General features: G+C 41.1%; 1 protein-coding gene across 2 annotated transcripts in view; it reads right to left on the minus strand.

The window, feature by feature from the left end:
- LOC122986118 (potassium voltage-gated channel subfamily D member 2-like) overlaps window positions 1-19027 on the minus strand; it is a 30406-nt gene extending 11379 nt beyond the window's left edge. Inside the window, exons 1-2 of one of the 2 annotated variants that reach the window (XM_044357220.1) lie at window positions 18698-19027; window positions 17239-18420 (exon numbers count right to left, since the gene is read on the minus strand). In XM_044357220.1, coding sequence (XP_044213155.1) covers window positions 17239-18350 — 1112 coding nt within the window. In that variant the 5' untranslated portion in view covers window positions 18351-18420; window positions 18698-19027. The remainder of the gene's footprint in view (window positions 1-17238; window positions 18421-18697) is intronic. The other variant, XM_044357219.1, reaches the window with a different exon arrangement.
- Window positions 19028-19463: the final 436 nt, after the last annotated feature.

Here is a 19463-nt window from a genome sequence, read left to right on the forward strand (position 1 = left end):
TAAAATTTCTCTTTTAGCCATGCAGACACAGATAAACCATATAGAATAATCCCCCACATATAGCTCTGGCAAAGGCACCTCAGCTCTCTCTCGCTCACATATCAAACATGTATTCCCTCAGCCCTCCAAATCCCAGCTTAACCCTCACCCCGCGAAACCAGGCGGCTAGTTATCACCACGGCTTTGACATTAGCATGCACGCCCTCTCTCATTTGGGAGATCTTCTTAAGAGTCAGGGATGATAAAAAGCTTTCCTCTCTACCGCTCTTCCGTTCCTGACTTTGACTCACCCTTCCTCTGCCTGGACCTGCCTGCCTCTAACTATGAGTTGGAGATGAAACGCTTCATTCTCCTTCTTTTTCTCCTCCTTTTCTATTATCATGCAGCGCTAGCACAGCCATGCTTGACATTTTTCTTTTCTTCTGCTCTTCTCCAGTCTCTCAGTCTACACCTGCTGACACTTGAGAAACAACTGCTGTCCTACGCAAAAAAGCAGCCCTATTCCACCGCTATTATATGCTAAGTCACCTCTACTTCAGCTCCTCATCCTCATGATTATGACCATTTCCTTGTGGCAATTTCTTTTAATTACTAGATGAATGGCTGTATTAATAGAAGTTTTACGAGGGTTAAGTATCCACATGGACCCATTAAATAGCATGCCATCCTGCCAACATGCAAATGTGACAATAATAATTTATATGTGTCAGAGGGAGGTCTAATGATGCAAGTCCTCAATCAGTCTTGGCATGATGAAACCTTGGTAAACCGACTCAACCATTGCTCAAAGTCCAATTTGTCACTCCATGTTTAGATTTCTTGCCCATCCTCCTTACATTTCTTTGGAAAGCCAGAGGCTAAAAATATATTCCCACAACGTCAGTATAATACTTTGATAATGCAATTACACCGCTTCGTGGCTGAATAGGGAGGGCAAAGGAACATGAAAGAGGGGTTGGAAGCACGAAGGGGCGCCAGAGCTATGGATTATGAGAGTACGTGATAATAAAATGAAATCATCAGACACTCAAGAGATTATGCTAATGAACTCATTCCGTATTCATCATAGGTTAATCGGCATGCAGGCAAGAGAGCGGTGGCCTTTTCTTGAACACACAAGGCTTTGATCGAGCAAGGAGCGAATTACCTCACCTCTGGCGTGTGAAGGCCTGAGGTAGGGGTTAAAGGTGAAAACAGAAATTTAGTGATGACCAATTTAATATGAAAAATAGTGTAGTGGTAGCAGTAGTAGCATTAGTAATAGCAGTGTGAACAGCATTAGCTGTAGTGTTGTTTATCCTCACATGTTGACACACAACCAGGATGCTGCTCATAAGCACAGAACAGACAAAACTAGCCTCTGAAACATACTGTACATAAAGACCTATGCTCAATTATACCGTCCAGATGAGATTTCAAAGCGACCCCTGCGACCTTTCTTGTGCGGTCAGGTGATGGAGAAGAGGGAAAACGTGAAAGGTCTTGCGGATTAGTGCCTCTGTGGTGGAAAGGGGAACTGGTCCAGGAGCCTCATCACACTGACAGCAGATTAGTGCTCTGCGGCGCCAGAGCAGACGGTGCAAGATTAACTTTGATGTGCGATTCCACTCTGAGCAGCCGCTGGATATCAGCTCCCTCCACCAAATGGCCCCTTAACTCTGAGTTTGCAATGTGTGCATTCACAAGCTGCAGTATCTAAAAATCTGCTATTTTAATAGGAGGAAACAGTTTCACCAGATCTGGGACTCTGTGAATTTGTGTTGTTGTTATATTACATCCACCATAAAGAAACATTTACATGGTTTATTTTATTGTTCGTCTGTTATAGGCCTGCAACCACTCAATTAAACTTGATGGCTTTCTTTTGATTAATCCATTAATCTATTGAATAAAAATTATTTAAATCATCACAGTTTCCAAGAGCTGAAGGTGAAATAATCAAAGTGCTTGTTTTTCAAAACCCATAACTGATTTTCAGTTATACAAGACAAAGAAAAGCAACAATTTATCTTCATTCAAGATTCTGAAACCGGTGAATGTTTGGCATTTTTGCTTGATAAATGACCTAAATGATTGATTGTTTATAACAATTGTGGTAGATTAATTTTTCTGCCAACCAATTAAGCAAAAAATTACCTAATTTTGTCAAATTTGGTCAAACCACTCTTTATAAGGTCAAGAATAAATTTTCATTCTTCACTTTTAAGAAGACAAAAAGTCCTAAAAGTGGTATGGATGAAATAAAACTACTCAGCTTGCATGTCAACATGAAAACTGAGCAAAGTCAAAAGTTGATTATTACAGAGAGAGGCATTAAAACTGCAAAGGAAGATCATGTGATATAGTTGAAAGCCATGGAAAAATAGTATGTGGACCTCTTATTGAGATTGTTTGGTGAAATTACCATTTCCAGGGCCAAGAATGAACTTTCAGGATTAATTGACTAGTTGTTTATGTATTGCTCTGCAGGGCAGGATGATGTTACAACAGAGTTTCAAAATATGTGCTGGCAAGATAAAAATTTAGCACATATATTAATGGCTAGCAGGCCAAATGTATTTCTAAAATTTGGAGAAAAGGAAAGTCTCAGGATAATACATGATGGGGGAAAACGATTGATTTTCCTTGTCCTAAAACGAGAAAAGTTTCATATTCTGTTTGAGCTGCAACTCTCTATATCAGCTTTTTACACTGAAGACTTGCAGCCCCTCATCTTCAAGTTTACTTCTTGTACATGCCAAACTACACGCATACTCAGGATGGATAATGTCTCATATGAGATACGGTGTATAGATACAGAACTCAATATAGAAATGGCCCCAGATTGTTTGTAGTAATGGAAGCATTTAAAATTCCTCAGAGAATTTCTTTGAAACAAACATCAAGGTAGGAAATCCAGCCGTTTAAAAAAAAAAAAAAGCTACAAGTTCAAAGGAACACTTCAAAATCTCAGTGAAACTGAGGGGAATAGTGGAGGTTGGGATGAGACAGAAAGAGTGGTGAAGCGTAAAAATGTACTGAGCGCTCTCTCAGAGAATGTGGACAGCAGCCAGGCTGGCGACAGCAGCAGGCCCAGATAACAGCGAGTACCAAGAACCAGTGAGAACCTGTAGGGAAGTGTTGGGAAGAGCTGAATTTCCTCTAACAGCTGCTGACTGGCCCCTGGGGCAGAGTAGAGCTGCTAGCTGCAGCCATATCCACCATCTCCCCAACCTGCACCGTGTTACTTCATGCGCATGGGGACATCATTACTTTTTCCATTTCACTCCACGAGACTTCTCCTGTCAAATCAAAAAATGACATGAAAAATAATAACTCAGGGCCATGGGTAGAACAACAACAACACAACTGAAAGGTCATTTTGTTGATGAAAATTGGTCTTGCATCCACACAATCTATCAGTCATCAACGGGTTTATTGCTACGTCTGCTTTCACAGCAGGGGTGGCTGATGCCTGGATTAAACTGACCCTGGGCCAGAGGGAAAACGTATGAGTACTTAATGACACAACTCCCATTATTTATAACTTCAACATCTCTGTCACTGCAGAGGACAAGCCTCCTGATGAATAATGATGTTACCGCTCTGAAGACAAGTTTTGGCTTCACCACAGACGGCACATTCGAATGTACCGTTAACAATCGTGACTGAATGAAGGTTATTCATTTTAATCACACTACAGAACGCCCTCCCTCCCACTATCCCAGGGGGTTGCTATATTTAAGCACTTTTTCATTTCTTCTCCTTTTTTTGGTCTTGGCTGATGGCAAGGCAATTGCTTTGTGGGACGTCTGCCCTTGAAGAATCAGACAACAGAAGGAGATATTTATACCTACTGTAGATGTGGAGTGAGAATAAGCTGTATCAAATTCAACGCCTTCCTCTTTGACTGTGTAGTGTTGAGAAATCAAATCACAGGGTTTTTTTTCCACCTTGCTTTTTAGCTTTTTATTTATCTTTTTTTTTTTTTTTTTAATGTTTCCCCTCCAAAACAGAAGCGATGTTGGTTTTGTACCTGTACTCTAAGATTAGCTATCTGTCCTGGGGGAGAGAAAAAGAGTTGGAACGTTCGTCTCCCATTTCTCCCATTCATTCTCCTGTTTTCTAATTGGACTTCTCCATCTGTTGAGGTCTACAAACTGTCTTCTGGGAACGCTATGGCTAAAACATCCTATCAAACACACAAATACATCAGGGACAGTCTTTTTGGAGTGCTGCCATACCAGGCACTGAAAGAGTAGTGTGTGTGTGTGTGTGCCCGTGTGATGTATAATCAGAAGTCCAGCAGCATACAGCTTTGAGATAAGTAGATATACAGTATCCGCTGAACTCTGATATGAAGCTGGCAGGATTGGCTACTTGGAAAATTTATCTAGCAGATCTGTCGCTAGCAAGTGACATTCTTTAATAAGAGTTATTTCACAAGATGACAACGTTGATGGGTGCCCGAGACACACTGTCACTAGTATTGACTGTCTGTCGCATGCACATGTAATAAATGTTTCTCTTCTGCAGTCCCCAAAGATGTTGCGCAAACAGATGAGATTTTCAAATTCTGAAAAATGTTGTTTTGGATGAAGTTTCTGGATTCTCGTCCAATTCTCACTTGGAGTTGTTAATGATATGGGAAATTGTGTTCCTCACGCTTGTCACTCTTTACATCCCATTGACTGGGAGTTGAATACTCAGGAGCGAGCAGTGGGACGTGTGACAGTGTATTTGTGGTGATGATTACAGCCCATTAACTTTGATAGATGCTATTTCATAGAAAAGACGATGGGAGTTGGAACAACAGCGGTGCAGCTTGTTTTCTGTCACCAACATGTGTACACAAAATTGTGGAGAAGAGCCCGGAGGAGTAAACTGTGGCAAAGTCCATGCAAAATTGATTTTTGGATCCGAATGAGACCGCTTCACCTTTGGAGGTAATTGGATGTCACATTAGAGAGGCTGATGCTGGATCTGTCCCCTAGGATGCTCAGCCATGATTCCCCTGTGACCTCCAGAGGACGGACGAGGACCAGAGGATCCAACATCACCACATATGCTACCAGCAGATGCATCAGGAATGTACATTTTGTGTGTGCCATGTGTGATTCATGTGAGAGTGTGTCTGTAGGTGCAAGTAAATTTGAAATTGATTGCAGTGTCTGCCTTTATTAATGCTTACTGTCTAGGCGGTTTTCTTCTCTGCTCAACTCGCTTGCTTGTCTTTGCCTTTCGGCCCAAATGTGTGGCTTAGTCAAAACCAGACACACTCCATTTATCTGGGGCCGTTATGTAAAGATAAGGCCATGCGTGCCAGAAATCTAACTCTTAAGCTCCTCCACAGGGATTACGGACAATTGGCTAAGGGGAAAAATACAAATAATAATCAACTGTTTACGGTTTTCCTCTAATACCTTGAAAAAGAAGCAAAAATCCCCACATGGAAACGCAATCCTTAAGCAGTTGAGATACTCCTGTGGCGATACACACAGGCAGTAAATCCTCTAGGTGGGAGCTGAACCCGCACTTCAATAACACCTAGACAAACATATCAATCTACACTAGCTATCATCTACCCTGTTCTAAATAAAGCTTTTAAATTGTTGCCATTTTTAAGTCAATGAAATCCAACCTGTTCAGCATCAGAGAAGAATTCACAGGATAGGATTAGGATTTGTTATTTAGTTTTTTTTTTTTCACTTTCAACTTTAATATGCTTACCTGCTGTGACCTTGTTATTCGTACTCCTAATTTACTCCCCTGGAATGTGTATTCACTACCTGCATGTAGGCTTAAAAAACTGAGCACATCACAAATAAAGTTTTATTATACTGACTTTGTATTTTATAATCTGGCCAGTGGTGGAAGAAGCACTTGGATGCTTTACTTGAGTAAAAGCAGCAATACTTAAATGAAAGTAAAAGTCCTGCATTCAAGATTTTACCTAAGTAAATGTACAGAGGTATTATCCACAAAGTGTACTTAAAATATCAAAAGTAAAAGTACTTATAATCCAGAAAGGGCCCTTTCATAGTTTTATAATAATATATGCATCATATTAGTGGATCTTAATTATTGATGCATTTGTGTGAATGCATCAATAATTAAGATCCAATAATATATGCATACATTTAACTTTTCTAGTGGTGGTGAGGCTAATTTTAACTACATCATATACTGCTGGGTAGTTACATCTAGAATAATACGTTATATTTTATTTATTGATTATGTTCTGTCTAAATAATCTGAGTCTCCAAAGTAACAGGTCACCACAGCTGTCAAATAATTGTGATAAAGGAGGAAATTCAAATTTCCCTCTGAAATGTAGTGGAATAGAAGTATAAAGAAGCTCAAAATTTTACTACAGTACAATTCTTAAGTAAATACACAAAGTCACCTTCCACCGTGGGATCTGGCTACATGTCAGATGAGTAAATGAGATCATTTGAGGCTACAGCAGAGTTACAGCGAACTGTCCTGACCACGCTGTTCCCCCTGCAGCATCTTGTCACAGGTAACACATTAGCTATGGGTATGCAAGATAAAGCTTAGCAGATTGACAGCAGAATGTAAATTATTAACCCGATAACCAGTAAAAATACAGAGGAAATTTAAGCAGTGATGTAAAACTGATCTGTGATAATTAAATACAAAAGTCAAGAATTTGCTAGCCCCACACAATGTAATGTAATTTCATTGCACAAACAAAAAAAAAAAACAACCATTCCCATTCACCTGTATTTGGTGTTTATGCAGAGACCTGTGAAGAAATACTACTACAGATTTATCGCAGTGGACTGTAAATTATTGTGAAATACAGACAAAAGACAGACTCTGATATGTGCTGTCTTCCACCTGTTATGTGACCGCTCTGAATTTACAGGGGTTTGGGCACAACAAAAGCATCGTCACCATTTCCCCTCGTGAAGATTTAATGCTCAGACCTTGTTGAGATTGTGGCAGTGACGTGCTGATTTAAAACGGTGGTCATCTTTTAAGACCATAGTTTGTGGCGATTCAATTACATCATCTTGTTTGTGTGTGATTGATATTTTGACCACATGAGACAACAGGAAACCAACACCTTTCTGACACAAAAACTAAAAAAACAATGCACGCTAGTTATTGCAAGGTTACTGTAATGCAATGGTTGTATTATCGTGTCCACCACTTATAGAGTAGCCTATAACAGTAACTGGCGGTTATCTTTACATTTACATGATAGATAGCAGAATATTAACAAAATATTTATCATATTCATTTATAAAATCAATTGCACGTGCGTTAGAGCAGCTGAAATGATCAGTTGAAGGTGTCTGAAGGTGACATGAAATAATAGCGCTACATGATCGCCACTTACTATATCATCAATCCATTGGAGACAGTTAGAGAAGAGGAAAATATTAAGACTGCGGTGGTGACACTGATACACCTGTACATGAGAAATTAGTTTGAGGTGGGGGGAGAAAAACATAGCCCCAGTGCATATGCCCTGTTTAGTTTCTGTTTGACCAAATGGCCTACATTAGGTGATATATTTAGCTATTTATAGAAGCTGGGGCAGGCAGGAAACAGCTGCCATGCGTCAGGGTGACAGGCTGACATCCCTCATCTCAGCAGGACCTCCCTGCCAGGCAGACAGGAGGAAGCTCTTTATACCTTAACTGAAATGGGACAGAGCTTCTTATCATTCATACTGCATACAGAAACTAATAATCTATGGAGCCCGTGGCAAAGACTCAACAATGAAACTGGGTTAACGGTGGCTAGTATGGGCAGCCTGATTCAAAGCCACACTTGCGCACTTTAAAGAGATCTGTATTCTGCTTTTATAGTGAACGCTGCGGATTTCATTCAAGTAGGATCAGTATTGATCATGAGGAGCTTTTACTGTGGTATCCTGGCGCCATAAACTGGCACGAGATGCCTCAGCTCTGACAGAAATGAGACGGTTCATGAACAGTGAAACAGAGCTTTAAGCTGACAAAAGGGCTGAATCAATATTCATGTCTTTGCCATGAAGCCGCTCACGTTTAGGTGTTATGAATGGGCTGTAAACCAAGTTTCAATTAAAGTGTTAGCATCAAAGTTTTACCGCTCTCTCTGAGACTGATGAGAAACTACGCCTTCTGTTAGTGTGTTAAATGAAAGTCTATATTGATTTCAATGCGCTCACAGGATACAAGGTGGTAACTGGTGTTAACATTACCCGCTGTAATACACCGTAAGTGTGTCACCATGAAATAAATGTATGCTACACAGCATTTAAATGTACATACTTTAAAAAAACGAGGGTAACTGTCAAGGTAATGGATTTCTCTCATTCCGCTGCAGTTAATGTTTTGCTGAGAGGCTTTAAAAACAGCACAAAACCTTATCTACAGTGATATCCACTCACTTCTGAAATGAGGTGTCAGACAGGCAGAAGTTACATCACTCTTTGAATTCTTTTCTGTTTCGTTCACACAGCAGTCTGATGATTGCTGTTAGCTATAATCTCTGAATCTCTGCTGATCACAGATGTTGGCTTGCTGGCTGAGGGGCGTTTTTGATAAAGAGACAAATGTCAGAGGGAGGGATACTCACACTCTGGCATTATGAAAGCTGGCACCATTTCAAGATATTGTGTTTGCTATGCCGTCCCATGTGCCTGAGAGAAATAATCGGCGCAAAGAGCGATCCACCCCTCCCAAAGCCTTCTCAGTGACATGTGGAACCATCATCATCTCACTCACAACTTTTTGCTCCTACATCTGTGCTGCAAAGCTGGATTTCGAGGTCAGGAAGGGGCAAAAATGCTGGTTTGGGTGTGGGGAATGCAGTATAACGAATTCTAGTTCAAGGTTTACCATAGTGACAGTGGCATCTAAAAATAAAAGAACAACTGTTTCTCCAACAAGCAGTACTCATTACATGCCAATGCGGGGTGTAGTGTAATGTTCAGACAGGCATAGCAGACATTAGAAAATGTTACAACTCTGCATGAAAACAAACCGCAGCTTGTGCTTTGTATGCTGATTAGCTCAAGAATTACACAAAAGTAACAAGTGCAAGGCCAGTGATTTGCATACTGTATGTTTAACGCTACAATTTATTACAATGACTTTTTTCGTAATGCTAATGTGTCCATGTGGGAATAGTTCATACATTCATTCCTCTGTTATTTCAACAATATATTCTCTCTCATTGAGTTGATAATTAGTTTGCTGACCTTACAGTGAGACCCTGACCATGAAAATTTAAACAAGGGACAATTTCTCACCAAGGCTACTTTTAGTGGCTGTTCTTAAACTAGCTGTATAATCCATACAAAAACTGAAGTGTAACATTATGGTTTTGGTTATGTGCCTACTACTACTACCAACTACTTCTTGGCTTAACGTCATGACGACTGGCACCCCTGTCTTCTAGAAATTACATTCATATACCAGAAATTGCAACAGCACATACAGTACGTTTTGCTAAAAACATAATGCTGGCTGATTTAGTTTTGTCTCAACAAAATGAGAAAATGTTGTCAATTAACACATTTAGCAAGTTGCTACAATGTTGATACTGAACATATGAGTGAAATTCAGTGACAACGTGTTTCTTTTTTTGTTTTCCAGGAAGCAAAACACACGCGAATGAAGAAAAGACTTTCACCACTTTGATAACACTTAAGGGGAAAAAAATCAAAAAATAAACTACAATCAAATTTAAAAAACTCATTCACCATTTACACTTAAAGAAACTCTCTGCAAATGGAAAAACAGAAGCAAATACAGAATACTGCAAGTTCACAGAGCCGACTAAAAATTCATGAACATGATAATTATTAGTAAAGTTTAAGCTATCTGTGTAGCCAGTAAGATAATATCATAATCATAAGTGTTTAAACTAAAATAAACATTGTTAATTAATTTACCAACACCCTTAAAGAGCTCTCAACTCAAGCAAATTGCACATCCTTGCATGTTTGGCAGTTTTTAGTTATCCCTGGAAACTTCTGTTGTTTTGAGTTTCTTTATTTGTTTTTGTGTATTTATGTGTGCAGCGCATGCATTGATGAATAGGTGAATGTGTTTCTAAATTTGCTTGTGTTTTATTTATTGGCAGCATTTTTTTGACACATGACGTTTGTTTGTCAAAGTGATGTTTTCTTTGTTTGCTTGTGTTTTCTTAAAGAGGACACTGATGCACATTTCCAGGTCTGTATTTATATTCTGGGGCTCTACTGGAATATCTTTGCATAATTTACAGTTCAAAAAACTCCTTATTTAACTTATACTGGTGGCGCGCCCCAGTAGCCTACTGGTTAAGACTCCGTTCTGATTGGTTAGCTCCCATTAGCTGCCCCTCAACAGACTTCGAATGGCTCCAGAGGCTACATAGACAAACAATAGTAGTCAGATTTCGCTTATTTTTCCTGTTCTTTATGCAAAATATAAATTTCTCAAATACATCTGTACACATTCAAGCTTAAATCCAATCTGAAATATGTGAATGGACAACGCGAACAGCCCATAGAACAACCTTAGCAACAACCTTAGCAACAGACACCCCTTTGTGGGAATGTGTGAACAATCTGACATCTATTTGACAGGGAAGTAGAGGTAACTTTGCAGATGGAGCATTCAGAAGAGGCTGAAGCCCTGGTTTTTGACTTGAGCACTCATGTTTCGAAACTTTGACCATGTTAACATAGACATCCAGCATTATAACAGTATATAAATGGCACATGATCACAAAAAGCATTATATGTCCCCTCTAAGTTGCAGTGTGTTGGGTGGGTGTGTAGGGGTTGGCGGACACCATTAGTATCAACACTTCTGTATTGTTTTGGATATCAATACTTGTATCAATATGATCAATACAAAAAAAAACCCAAATCTGTCTGTCACAAATCTTAGTGCATGGACTCACACAACAATCACTTTATTGGTTCTTATTGGTTCTTAGGATTCACACAATGCACTTCTTACATTACAGATTACATATGAATGAAAACTGCATGTGATTAAGTTACTGACTAATTTCTTTTCTTTACTATCGAGTAGTAGAGAGAAGAGATGTTTGGCAAATCATTTGGCGGTAATGAAATTTTCTTCAGAAGGGCACATTTTTCACCCCTACATGCCATTACATAGATGACTTGATAAGAGTTATTGATATTAGTGATTGTGGCCCCGGTATTACTTGGTATCAGACCAAAATGAAAATTTGTGGGCCATCCCTGATGAGTTGAGCACTCTTGGCCACAGTAGGATAGCTTCTGTAAATGACTGAAACAGCTGCCTTTGTCAATTGCCTTAAAGGTTCAGTGTTTAGAAGAATGAGCTCTACATATAGCCTGACGATCCCAAAGTCTTGCATATTTTTTTGTAGAGCATATTTATCATGATCCTGGCATAGTAACTGGATCTAATGAATCTAATACTACGCACAATGTAAACCAAAAGACTAAACTAAACAGAATCCACTTAGAATACTGTTTTATATTTCAAGAAAGTGATGAGGAGGCATTATGTGTGTCTGCATACCAATCTCCATGACCAGACAAGCCATTTTCATCTGTATGTAAATGCTGAGTATGTAAATAAGCCATGCAGCACAGGAGGAGATAGCTGTTGGGCTTGGGTTTATCATTTGCACCCTATTTGATCCACTGATCTTTTGGTATACACTTTACATCCAGTATATTTTACAACATATCAACTTTCAAGATAGGACAATGTCACGTAATAGGCAATATCTCCTCATTTTATTCATTTACGCAAGCTGGGTCAGGGTTTCTGGGCTGTTAGATTGGATGGAAGTGGAGCCAGGCAGAGAAAATGCTTTCTAACAACAATGAAATCGAGGTGATGTGTTTTCTCACATATCCCCTTATTTCCTAATGCAGTGATGCTGCATTCATTCGGAGTAACTTTAATCTTGTTCTGGAAAATTCCATTAATCTTTGACGTTGCTTGCAATACAAAGAAGAAGATGAAAATGCTGAGTAGTGGAAAAAACACGGGTGCCATATTTTACGTCCTCACACTTCGTTACCCGGACCCAAGTGCAGAACATGCTAGTCTATTTCCCTTGTTTAATGCAGCACATTCAAAGTGAATTAATGAAAACCCCCCGCGTGGAATGAGTGTTTCTGGTGCTCCCTCGAAGACTGGTTGTCAAAGAAATCGAATCAAATGGAAGGACAGCCATTTTGTCCTTGCCATATAGATTATTTATCAATCTGACCGTCCGCAGTGACGCATGCCTGCTTTTAGAGTCAGTTCACACACACCATATCCTCACATCAACCAACCAGCTGGTCATAATCTGTTTTTCAGTTCAGGGTTGAGTGACCACAGATACATTTCCTTTTTGACATTGTATTATTCAGAAAAAGAATACATATACTATACTATTAAAATGTAATGTAAAGGGAAATGGAAATAAGTTTCCACCCATAAAAGTACATAAATACAATGTAATAAATCTGGAATATATGAATGCCTATAAAATGTTAATCATTCAACTCACACCTCCACAACCGCCTTTTAAACTGCCAGAGTAAAACAGTTTCAGTGATGAAAACAAAGAGAATAAAGAAAAAGCAGCAGAAAAAAGAGCATCTTGTTCTCTTTTTTCTTTTTTTCCATAGATTCTGTCTTTCACAATGATCTTAATCTCCCCTGAAGAAGGCAGCCTGTTCCCGCCCCTCGCTCTCACTCCTCCATTTCGCAGTCATTTGCATGGGCAGAGAGGAGCTCGCACACAACACATTTCAGTGCCAGGTTCCCCTCATTAAGTCACCTGTCACTTCAGGACCATTATATCAGCCTCATATTAGCATCACCTCTCCTCCCCAATAAAGCACCTGGAGGGGCACTGTGAGCCTACAGGCTAATGACAGCCTACACATCTCATATCAGCCACTTTTGCTTTACACAGTAATACATCACATCGCACATAATGGATTGCTGATTTTCATAATGTGCATAACATACAGTGGTGTAATGTATTCTACTGAACACAAAAATTACACCCATTGCAGTACATAATCAAACACACCAAATGTTCTCGCTGACTGTTGTGCTCAGTTGAAAAAGAAAAAAAAAAAAAAAAAAAAAAGAGTGAAAATCCTCTGCATCGCCTGCCAGGGGCATGGTAACTTATCCCACCACATGAGTACTATATTATCATGAATGCATTTGTTATCTCTTGGGTGCAGATACAGTAAAAGGCCCTCCAGATTGTTCCTGTATATTTCAATTATGTCTGACATGCAGTGAAGGGTTTGGACTTCAAAAAGCTTCGCTCTGCACCACATTGAACCATGAAGTTAAGGCTTTGCATGTATGCTTTGATTGCCATGGGGTTGAGGTGTCAAACTGGCAAGCATGATAATGGTTATACTTCCAGTGGTTTATGGGCCCCACAGTGACCCTCGTGTCTGTTAACCTTGCCTCCTCTGTCTTATAAATCCTATCCTGAAAGGTTTATAGGGCTCACTTGTCAAGCCTTTCCAATCGTATGTGGTGGGTGGAGCTGTAGCACAGACAAACGACATGGTGATAAATTCTGCATCTGTTGAGTGACTACAATGTACAGCTGCATTTGTTGCACCGTAGGACAAAGCGTATAGTAAATGTCACAACAAATCAGTAATTAGAATGATCATTCCTCTTGGCATTGTCAGGAGGCAGTAGCTGAAGGAAGGATACTGATATAAGGATTGGGAGAAAAGTGTGTGTGTGTTTAAAAGCAGTGTGTTTGTGTCGGAAACGAGGGCCTCTTATGTCTATCAAAGGTGATGTCTGTTTGTGTCCAAAGGAACGTGTGTACCTCTATGCCAGACTAAACCCTGTCCTCCCCACTCTTCTTCCCTTGTGGGTTGCGCTTGACTTCCACCGTTTTCACAGCTGCTCTCAGTAGTGCACTCCATTACACCTTAAATCACTTAAAAGATCTGAAGCACCAAAAACTCCCTCTGCAGCTAATTCACCCTGACTGTGTGGGTCATCTTGAGAAAACAAGAGCAAGCAAACACTGAAACATCTGATTCCAGTCTAATAAAGCGCAATGCTATCTTTATATCAGTATCTGTTGCTGGTTTAAATGGACTATATTTAATCAAGTCTCAAAATTATACTCTCAGACCTTAGTGCAGTTTTCCAAGATATTGCAAAACACAATACCACAGATAAAAATCTCATATTTTACACTCAGTCACCCAATTCTTGAAGATCTTGACAAGAGCGTTCTAACAGAGGCAGATTCCCCCTTTGTTGGGTATCCGAGAGCAGCCACAGAGATTATGCTCAATAAATAAGGAGGGATAAGTGGGTCTTGTCCTGTGTTTGGTGGCACAGAGCAGTAGACACACAGAGGCGTGACACACAGCTGCACAGTGCTATTGATTCTCCGCTGGTCTCCAGGCACCCTTCCCTTTCATTCAGGCTGCCTGCCAAGTGGCTCTGAACAGGAGCCCCTGCTCTCCCAATGTCTGCACGTCTGCTTAAGCACAATCAATGGGCCATCAGCAGGGGAGAGAACGCACGCCACTGTCTTTACTTCCAGAGTGTGTGAGTCAGGGAAATTGAAAATATATGTAGTGGAAAGGCATCATGATACCATGCAGGCATAAAGCATCATTGACTATCAGAATAAAATCAAATGCTTTCAAAAGCTCCAAATGGAGGTTCCAGCCAGTAGCGCCCCTGCTAATCTTTGAAGAGCTTATTTGCCACCGAATAAAAAGACTACAGTAACCTATTCATATCTGACTTAAATAACTATTTGTTAGACGTGGATCAATTTTTCTGCATGCTGAGCTCTGAAACAAACCATCAGAATACCTCATTTCCCCTGATCAGATAAGCATTTGAAGGTTACTGGAGGAGAATACAACAACAGATATTTTCCTCACTTCAATGCATTCGGCAGACAATGACAACCACAATTCAACTCCACCACAGGGCTGCATGAGATATGTTTTTTAAAAGCGCAACACAAGACAATGATGGATCATGAGAAGGAGTCGACTTTGTCTTTCAGTAAGGTGTACTCAGCCTCTCCACCGGTGGTCCACTATGCAGCATTCTGCACCACTGCAAGGCTTCAATTCAGGTTGCATATCTGTCAGCCTGGCTGTCATGGTTCACAATAGAGTGACAGAAACGTCCCCATTACCGAGGACATTTCAGTTTTGTTCTCGCACGGCAGAACATCTTTTTCAAATCCATCTCAAGCAACACAAAGGGGATTCCGAGATGAATGCAGAAATATCTTTGTTGCTCCCCAAAGATAAATAATGTACCCTCTTACACAACTCATCTTTCATCTGCGCTTTGAATCTGAATGGAAAGCATGGCCGATGCAGCAATACGTTTGAGGTGGCCGCTTCAATCACCGGATCGTGCATATCACTACATATGCTCTCATTGGTCATTTTGAGGGTGAGTGGTAGTTCGACTGGTATTGAGTGAGTGCAGGGGAAGCTTTGTATGCCAATAAGAAAGCAGGAAAATCCACTAACTCAGTGTCACCACAGTATGACAGCAGATAGAGAAAGGTTAACGTAGTGACTGTCAATATTTATTATAATAATAATAATAATAATTATAATAATAAATATGTTCACCATAGACCTAAAGGGTAAACATGTGCTGAGTGGCTGCATCAATGCAGGTATAAGGGCAGAAAGGCATTAATATCAAATGCATGCAAAGTCAAACATACAATTAATCTTGTTTTTATGATGCATGAACATCCCTGTATCAACAATAATACAGAGAAGTGCAAGTTTAAACTGTATATGTACAGAATTATGTCTGACACCTCTCTCAAACACACACTACACATACACATACAAAACACACACACACACAGATACATACACACACATACACACACAGAGCCGGTGGCAATTTATTTAGCAATGTTTGATCTGGTGACTTTGAAATGAAAAGACAACATAATTTCAACAGGACCTAATTTCTATGTCATCAGAGAAGAGGAGCGTGTGAGGACTAACATGGGTTGACTGAGTGGCTTGTTCAACCTCATACGTGCAGCTGTGAGTGAAGAAGCAATCAGGATATTTTTACACACACATTAAGAACGGTCTGATTATCATTTTACCACTGTTCAACTTGCAATCGCGCTTCAGGCAGCCAAACACTGCGTTCAGTTTATACATTTTGAACAGTTAAAAAAAAAACCCAAATGGCAACCAGTCGCCTCACTGACAACTTTTCAGCACCTTGGAAAGCGCAGCACCGCCGCAGAATGCTGAGCTGGAGTGAATAATGGTAATAATAACAATAATAATAATAACCCACGTCTAGCAGCTGAGCGGTTGAGTGCGCTCATCAATACAAATTAATTTGATGTAATCGTCTTAACCGCCTTTAATTATTTTATGCTACATCAGCACATAGTACAGCTGAGGCTGCTCATGAGCATGAAATTAGCATTCAGATATTTACTGTACCCCGTTGAAGGAAGAGAGAGGAGCTGAGAGAGAATGAATGAGAGACAGAGGGGTGGCTGTGTGTAGTGTGTAGTGTGTGTGTGTGTGTGTGTGTGTGTGTGTGTGTGTGTGTGTGTGTGTGTGTGTGTGTGTGTGCGTAGCCCATACATCCTGTTAACTACTTTGCCTTTAACTTAATAGCTGCACTAGTGCTTCAGTTTGGCCTGTTTATGCGGCATGCAGGTTCTCCATCAGTTAGAATTTTTTTGTTTTTTCTGTGTTTTATCCTAAGAGCTCTCCTGTCATGTAGAATATAAAATGAACGCCTGTTAATTGAGCAGATTGTTTGTGTTCACCTTTCCAAAACAGCGCAAAAAGCGAGGCCTAACCTTCGGATAAGGGTTGTTTGTGAAGTGCAAGGCTCATTGAGAGGCAGTGAACGGCGCACTGAAGCCTCCATAAAAAAAACACCTCGCCGCAGCCCTCTGATTGGCTGAGCAGCGTTGGGGGGCCTTTAATAAGCCAAATAAATGCACACCTGTGGCCGCACGACAATAAGTTCAAATACTGGCAGAAAATATGCGCTGATTAGGCCCCGTGTCGCTCGACGACTAAGTAATTTTACCATTCCTTGAGAAAATAGAAGAGTTGATCAGCAGACGGAATTATTGAGATTAAGAAATTGAGGAGTTTTTACTGCGTGTCATCAATACACGTTTCACATATTATGCAAATCAGTTAAGACGGTGATTAATGGTGTGGTACCAAGGCTTTAAGGCTTTATGGACTTATATGCAGCCACCTACCCCAGTGTTGTCATGGTGACAATGGTGTACCAAAACGCTGCGGGGATACTGGTGAACTTGCTGGCTGTGGAGCCTTTCTCTGCATAAAACATGACCGTTGCAAAGATAATGATGGCCATGGTGAGGGAGAATAGTAGGAAGCCCAGCTCGGAGGCGCAGCTCTTCAAGGTGTAGCCCAGGATGCGTAGCCCCGCGGAGTGCCGGGAGAACTTGAAAATCCGAAAGACCCGGAAGACTCTCAGCGTGACGAAAGCGCCGCTCACCTGGTCATTGTCGGTCATGACCAGACCGATGTAGTAAGGCATGATGGCGACCACGTCAATGACGCTCATCACACTTTTCATGAACTTGTACCGGCTGGGAGCTGCGATTAAACGGAGGAGATACTCAACAGTGAATATCATGACGCACGCAGTGTCTAAACAAAAGAAGGCCAGAGCGTAACGGTCTCCACAGGAAATCTCCTTTGACCTGTTGGGCAAAGTCCCACACGGAACCGTCTCCACCACATTGGCCATCACCGATATGGCGATGAAGAAGCCTGTGACATAGTAGAAGACCAGCGCTAAGGTGCTGGTGTGAGGGTTTTCAAAGGCCCGCCACAGGTACTCCCGGGGTGTCAGGTTCACCGGTGTGACGTCATTGTTCATGTCCATCTCCTCGTCGTCTTGAAGCCTCTCTGCATTTTCGCGCCTCCGGTCCTTGTACTCCTCATAACAGCAGTCCCCAATGATCTCGGGGATTATACCAAAAAAAGCGAGCTCCTCGTCGTACGCCGATATGCATTCTTGGCGCGGATAGTGTAGCTTCCCCGTGCGGTAAAAATTGAGGATATGTCTAAAGATGTCAGGGTCACGGTCGAAAAAGTACTCATTTGTCTCCTCGTGGAAAAAGAAGTCTCTCTCCGTGCTCCCCAGCAAAGTGTCCGGGTACCTTTCCAAAGTGGTTCGCCACGTCTGAAACTTGGTCCCACTCACGTTGAGGATGATGAGACCGTCCTGGGCTTTCCTCTTGTCTTGGGGAGGGATGGGCATCGGGGTGCTCGCCACGGGCATCCATCCTATGGCCGCTGCTCGGGCGAATGGGAGCCATGCCGCTACACCTGCTGCCATGCTGACCTATAATGTTTAATACGACCCTGCTCCGGTTATCACAGTGCTACGGCTCAGAGATGAATTGCATCTGCAGGAAGAACAGCAGATAGAGACACTGATGGTTAGGCTCCTGAAGCACCCAGGCTTAAGAGAATGTGATAAGAAAACACACAACCCCATTTACTTATACTGATACTGCGCATAGCACTGTTGAGTATCACTCTCAAGCCTTATCCACATTGTAACTGTTCAGTTATGGAAGCCTACTTTGCGGCAGAATATGAATTGGATTTCGAAAACGTCACCAATCAGCAAGAATGGGTTTTTGTTTTCAATGAAAATCTTAGTAAAAGAAAACCACCCACCTTAGGGAAGGCTGCTCTTAAAAACTGCATCCACGGAGAGTTTAATAAAAAAAATACCTATCCTCGGAAGAGAATACTTGCGATTTCGCCACCCATCTATCTGTTACTGCAGCCAGACGATACAGGAAAAACAGTAACGTCGCATCAACAAGTTAAACAATTCAAGCGGCAGTTTCTCAGCAGAAAGTGATAATTCGTCCAAGCGCGATGTTTTCTTTTCCTCTCTCTTCCTACCATCCGCAAGGTAACGGTGCTTAGTAGCGTGCGTTTTTCCTCCCGTTGCAGCTACTCCTCAATAAACTCCTGTTCCTCCCGTCGACTGCAAGACCACCCTCCCCCCTCCTCACCACCAAGCCCCGACTGTGGAGAGAGGAGAGAAAATCATATGCAGAGAGAGAGGAGTGGTTCTATCTGCACCCAGAAATTCCTCTGCTGCTTCACTGTGGGGGGAACTAATCAATGCGTAATGGTAGTCCAAGTAGGCGGCATCTCCAAAACCGCAAGTTAACGGTTATGTTTATGTGTTTCCTCCCGTTGTACACCACGAAACCTCAACTACAATATTACCTAAAATATAACACAATTCATATCATGAAATATCTTAAATACGGTGTCTTGTTTTCAGTGGAGGTTGTAATGAATTTGGGCTTTTAACTACATTAACGCACGAAGTCCTTTGAAGTCTTTGTTTTTTTCTGTCAACCCCCCACTATAGTATTCCTAATATAGAGTATATAATCTGATACCATTCATTGTGATGGAGTTT

Source organism: Thunnus albacares, chromosome 7, assembly GCF_914725855.1.
Source record: "Thunnus albacares chromosome 7, fThuAlb1.1, whole genome shotgun sequence".
NCBI classification, from domain to species: Eukaryota; Metazoa; Chordata; class Actinopteri; order Scombriformes; family Scombridae; genus Thunnus; species Thunnus albacares.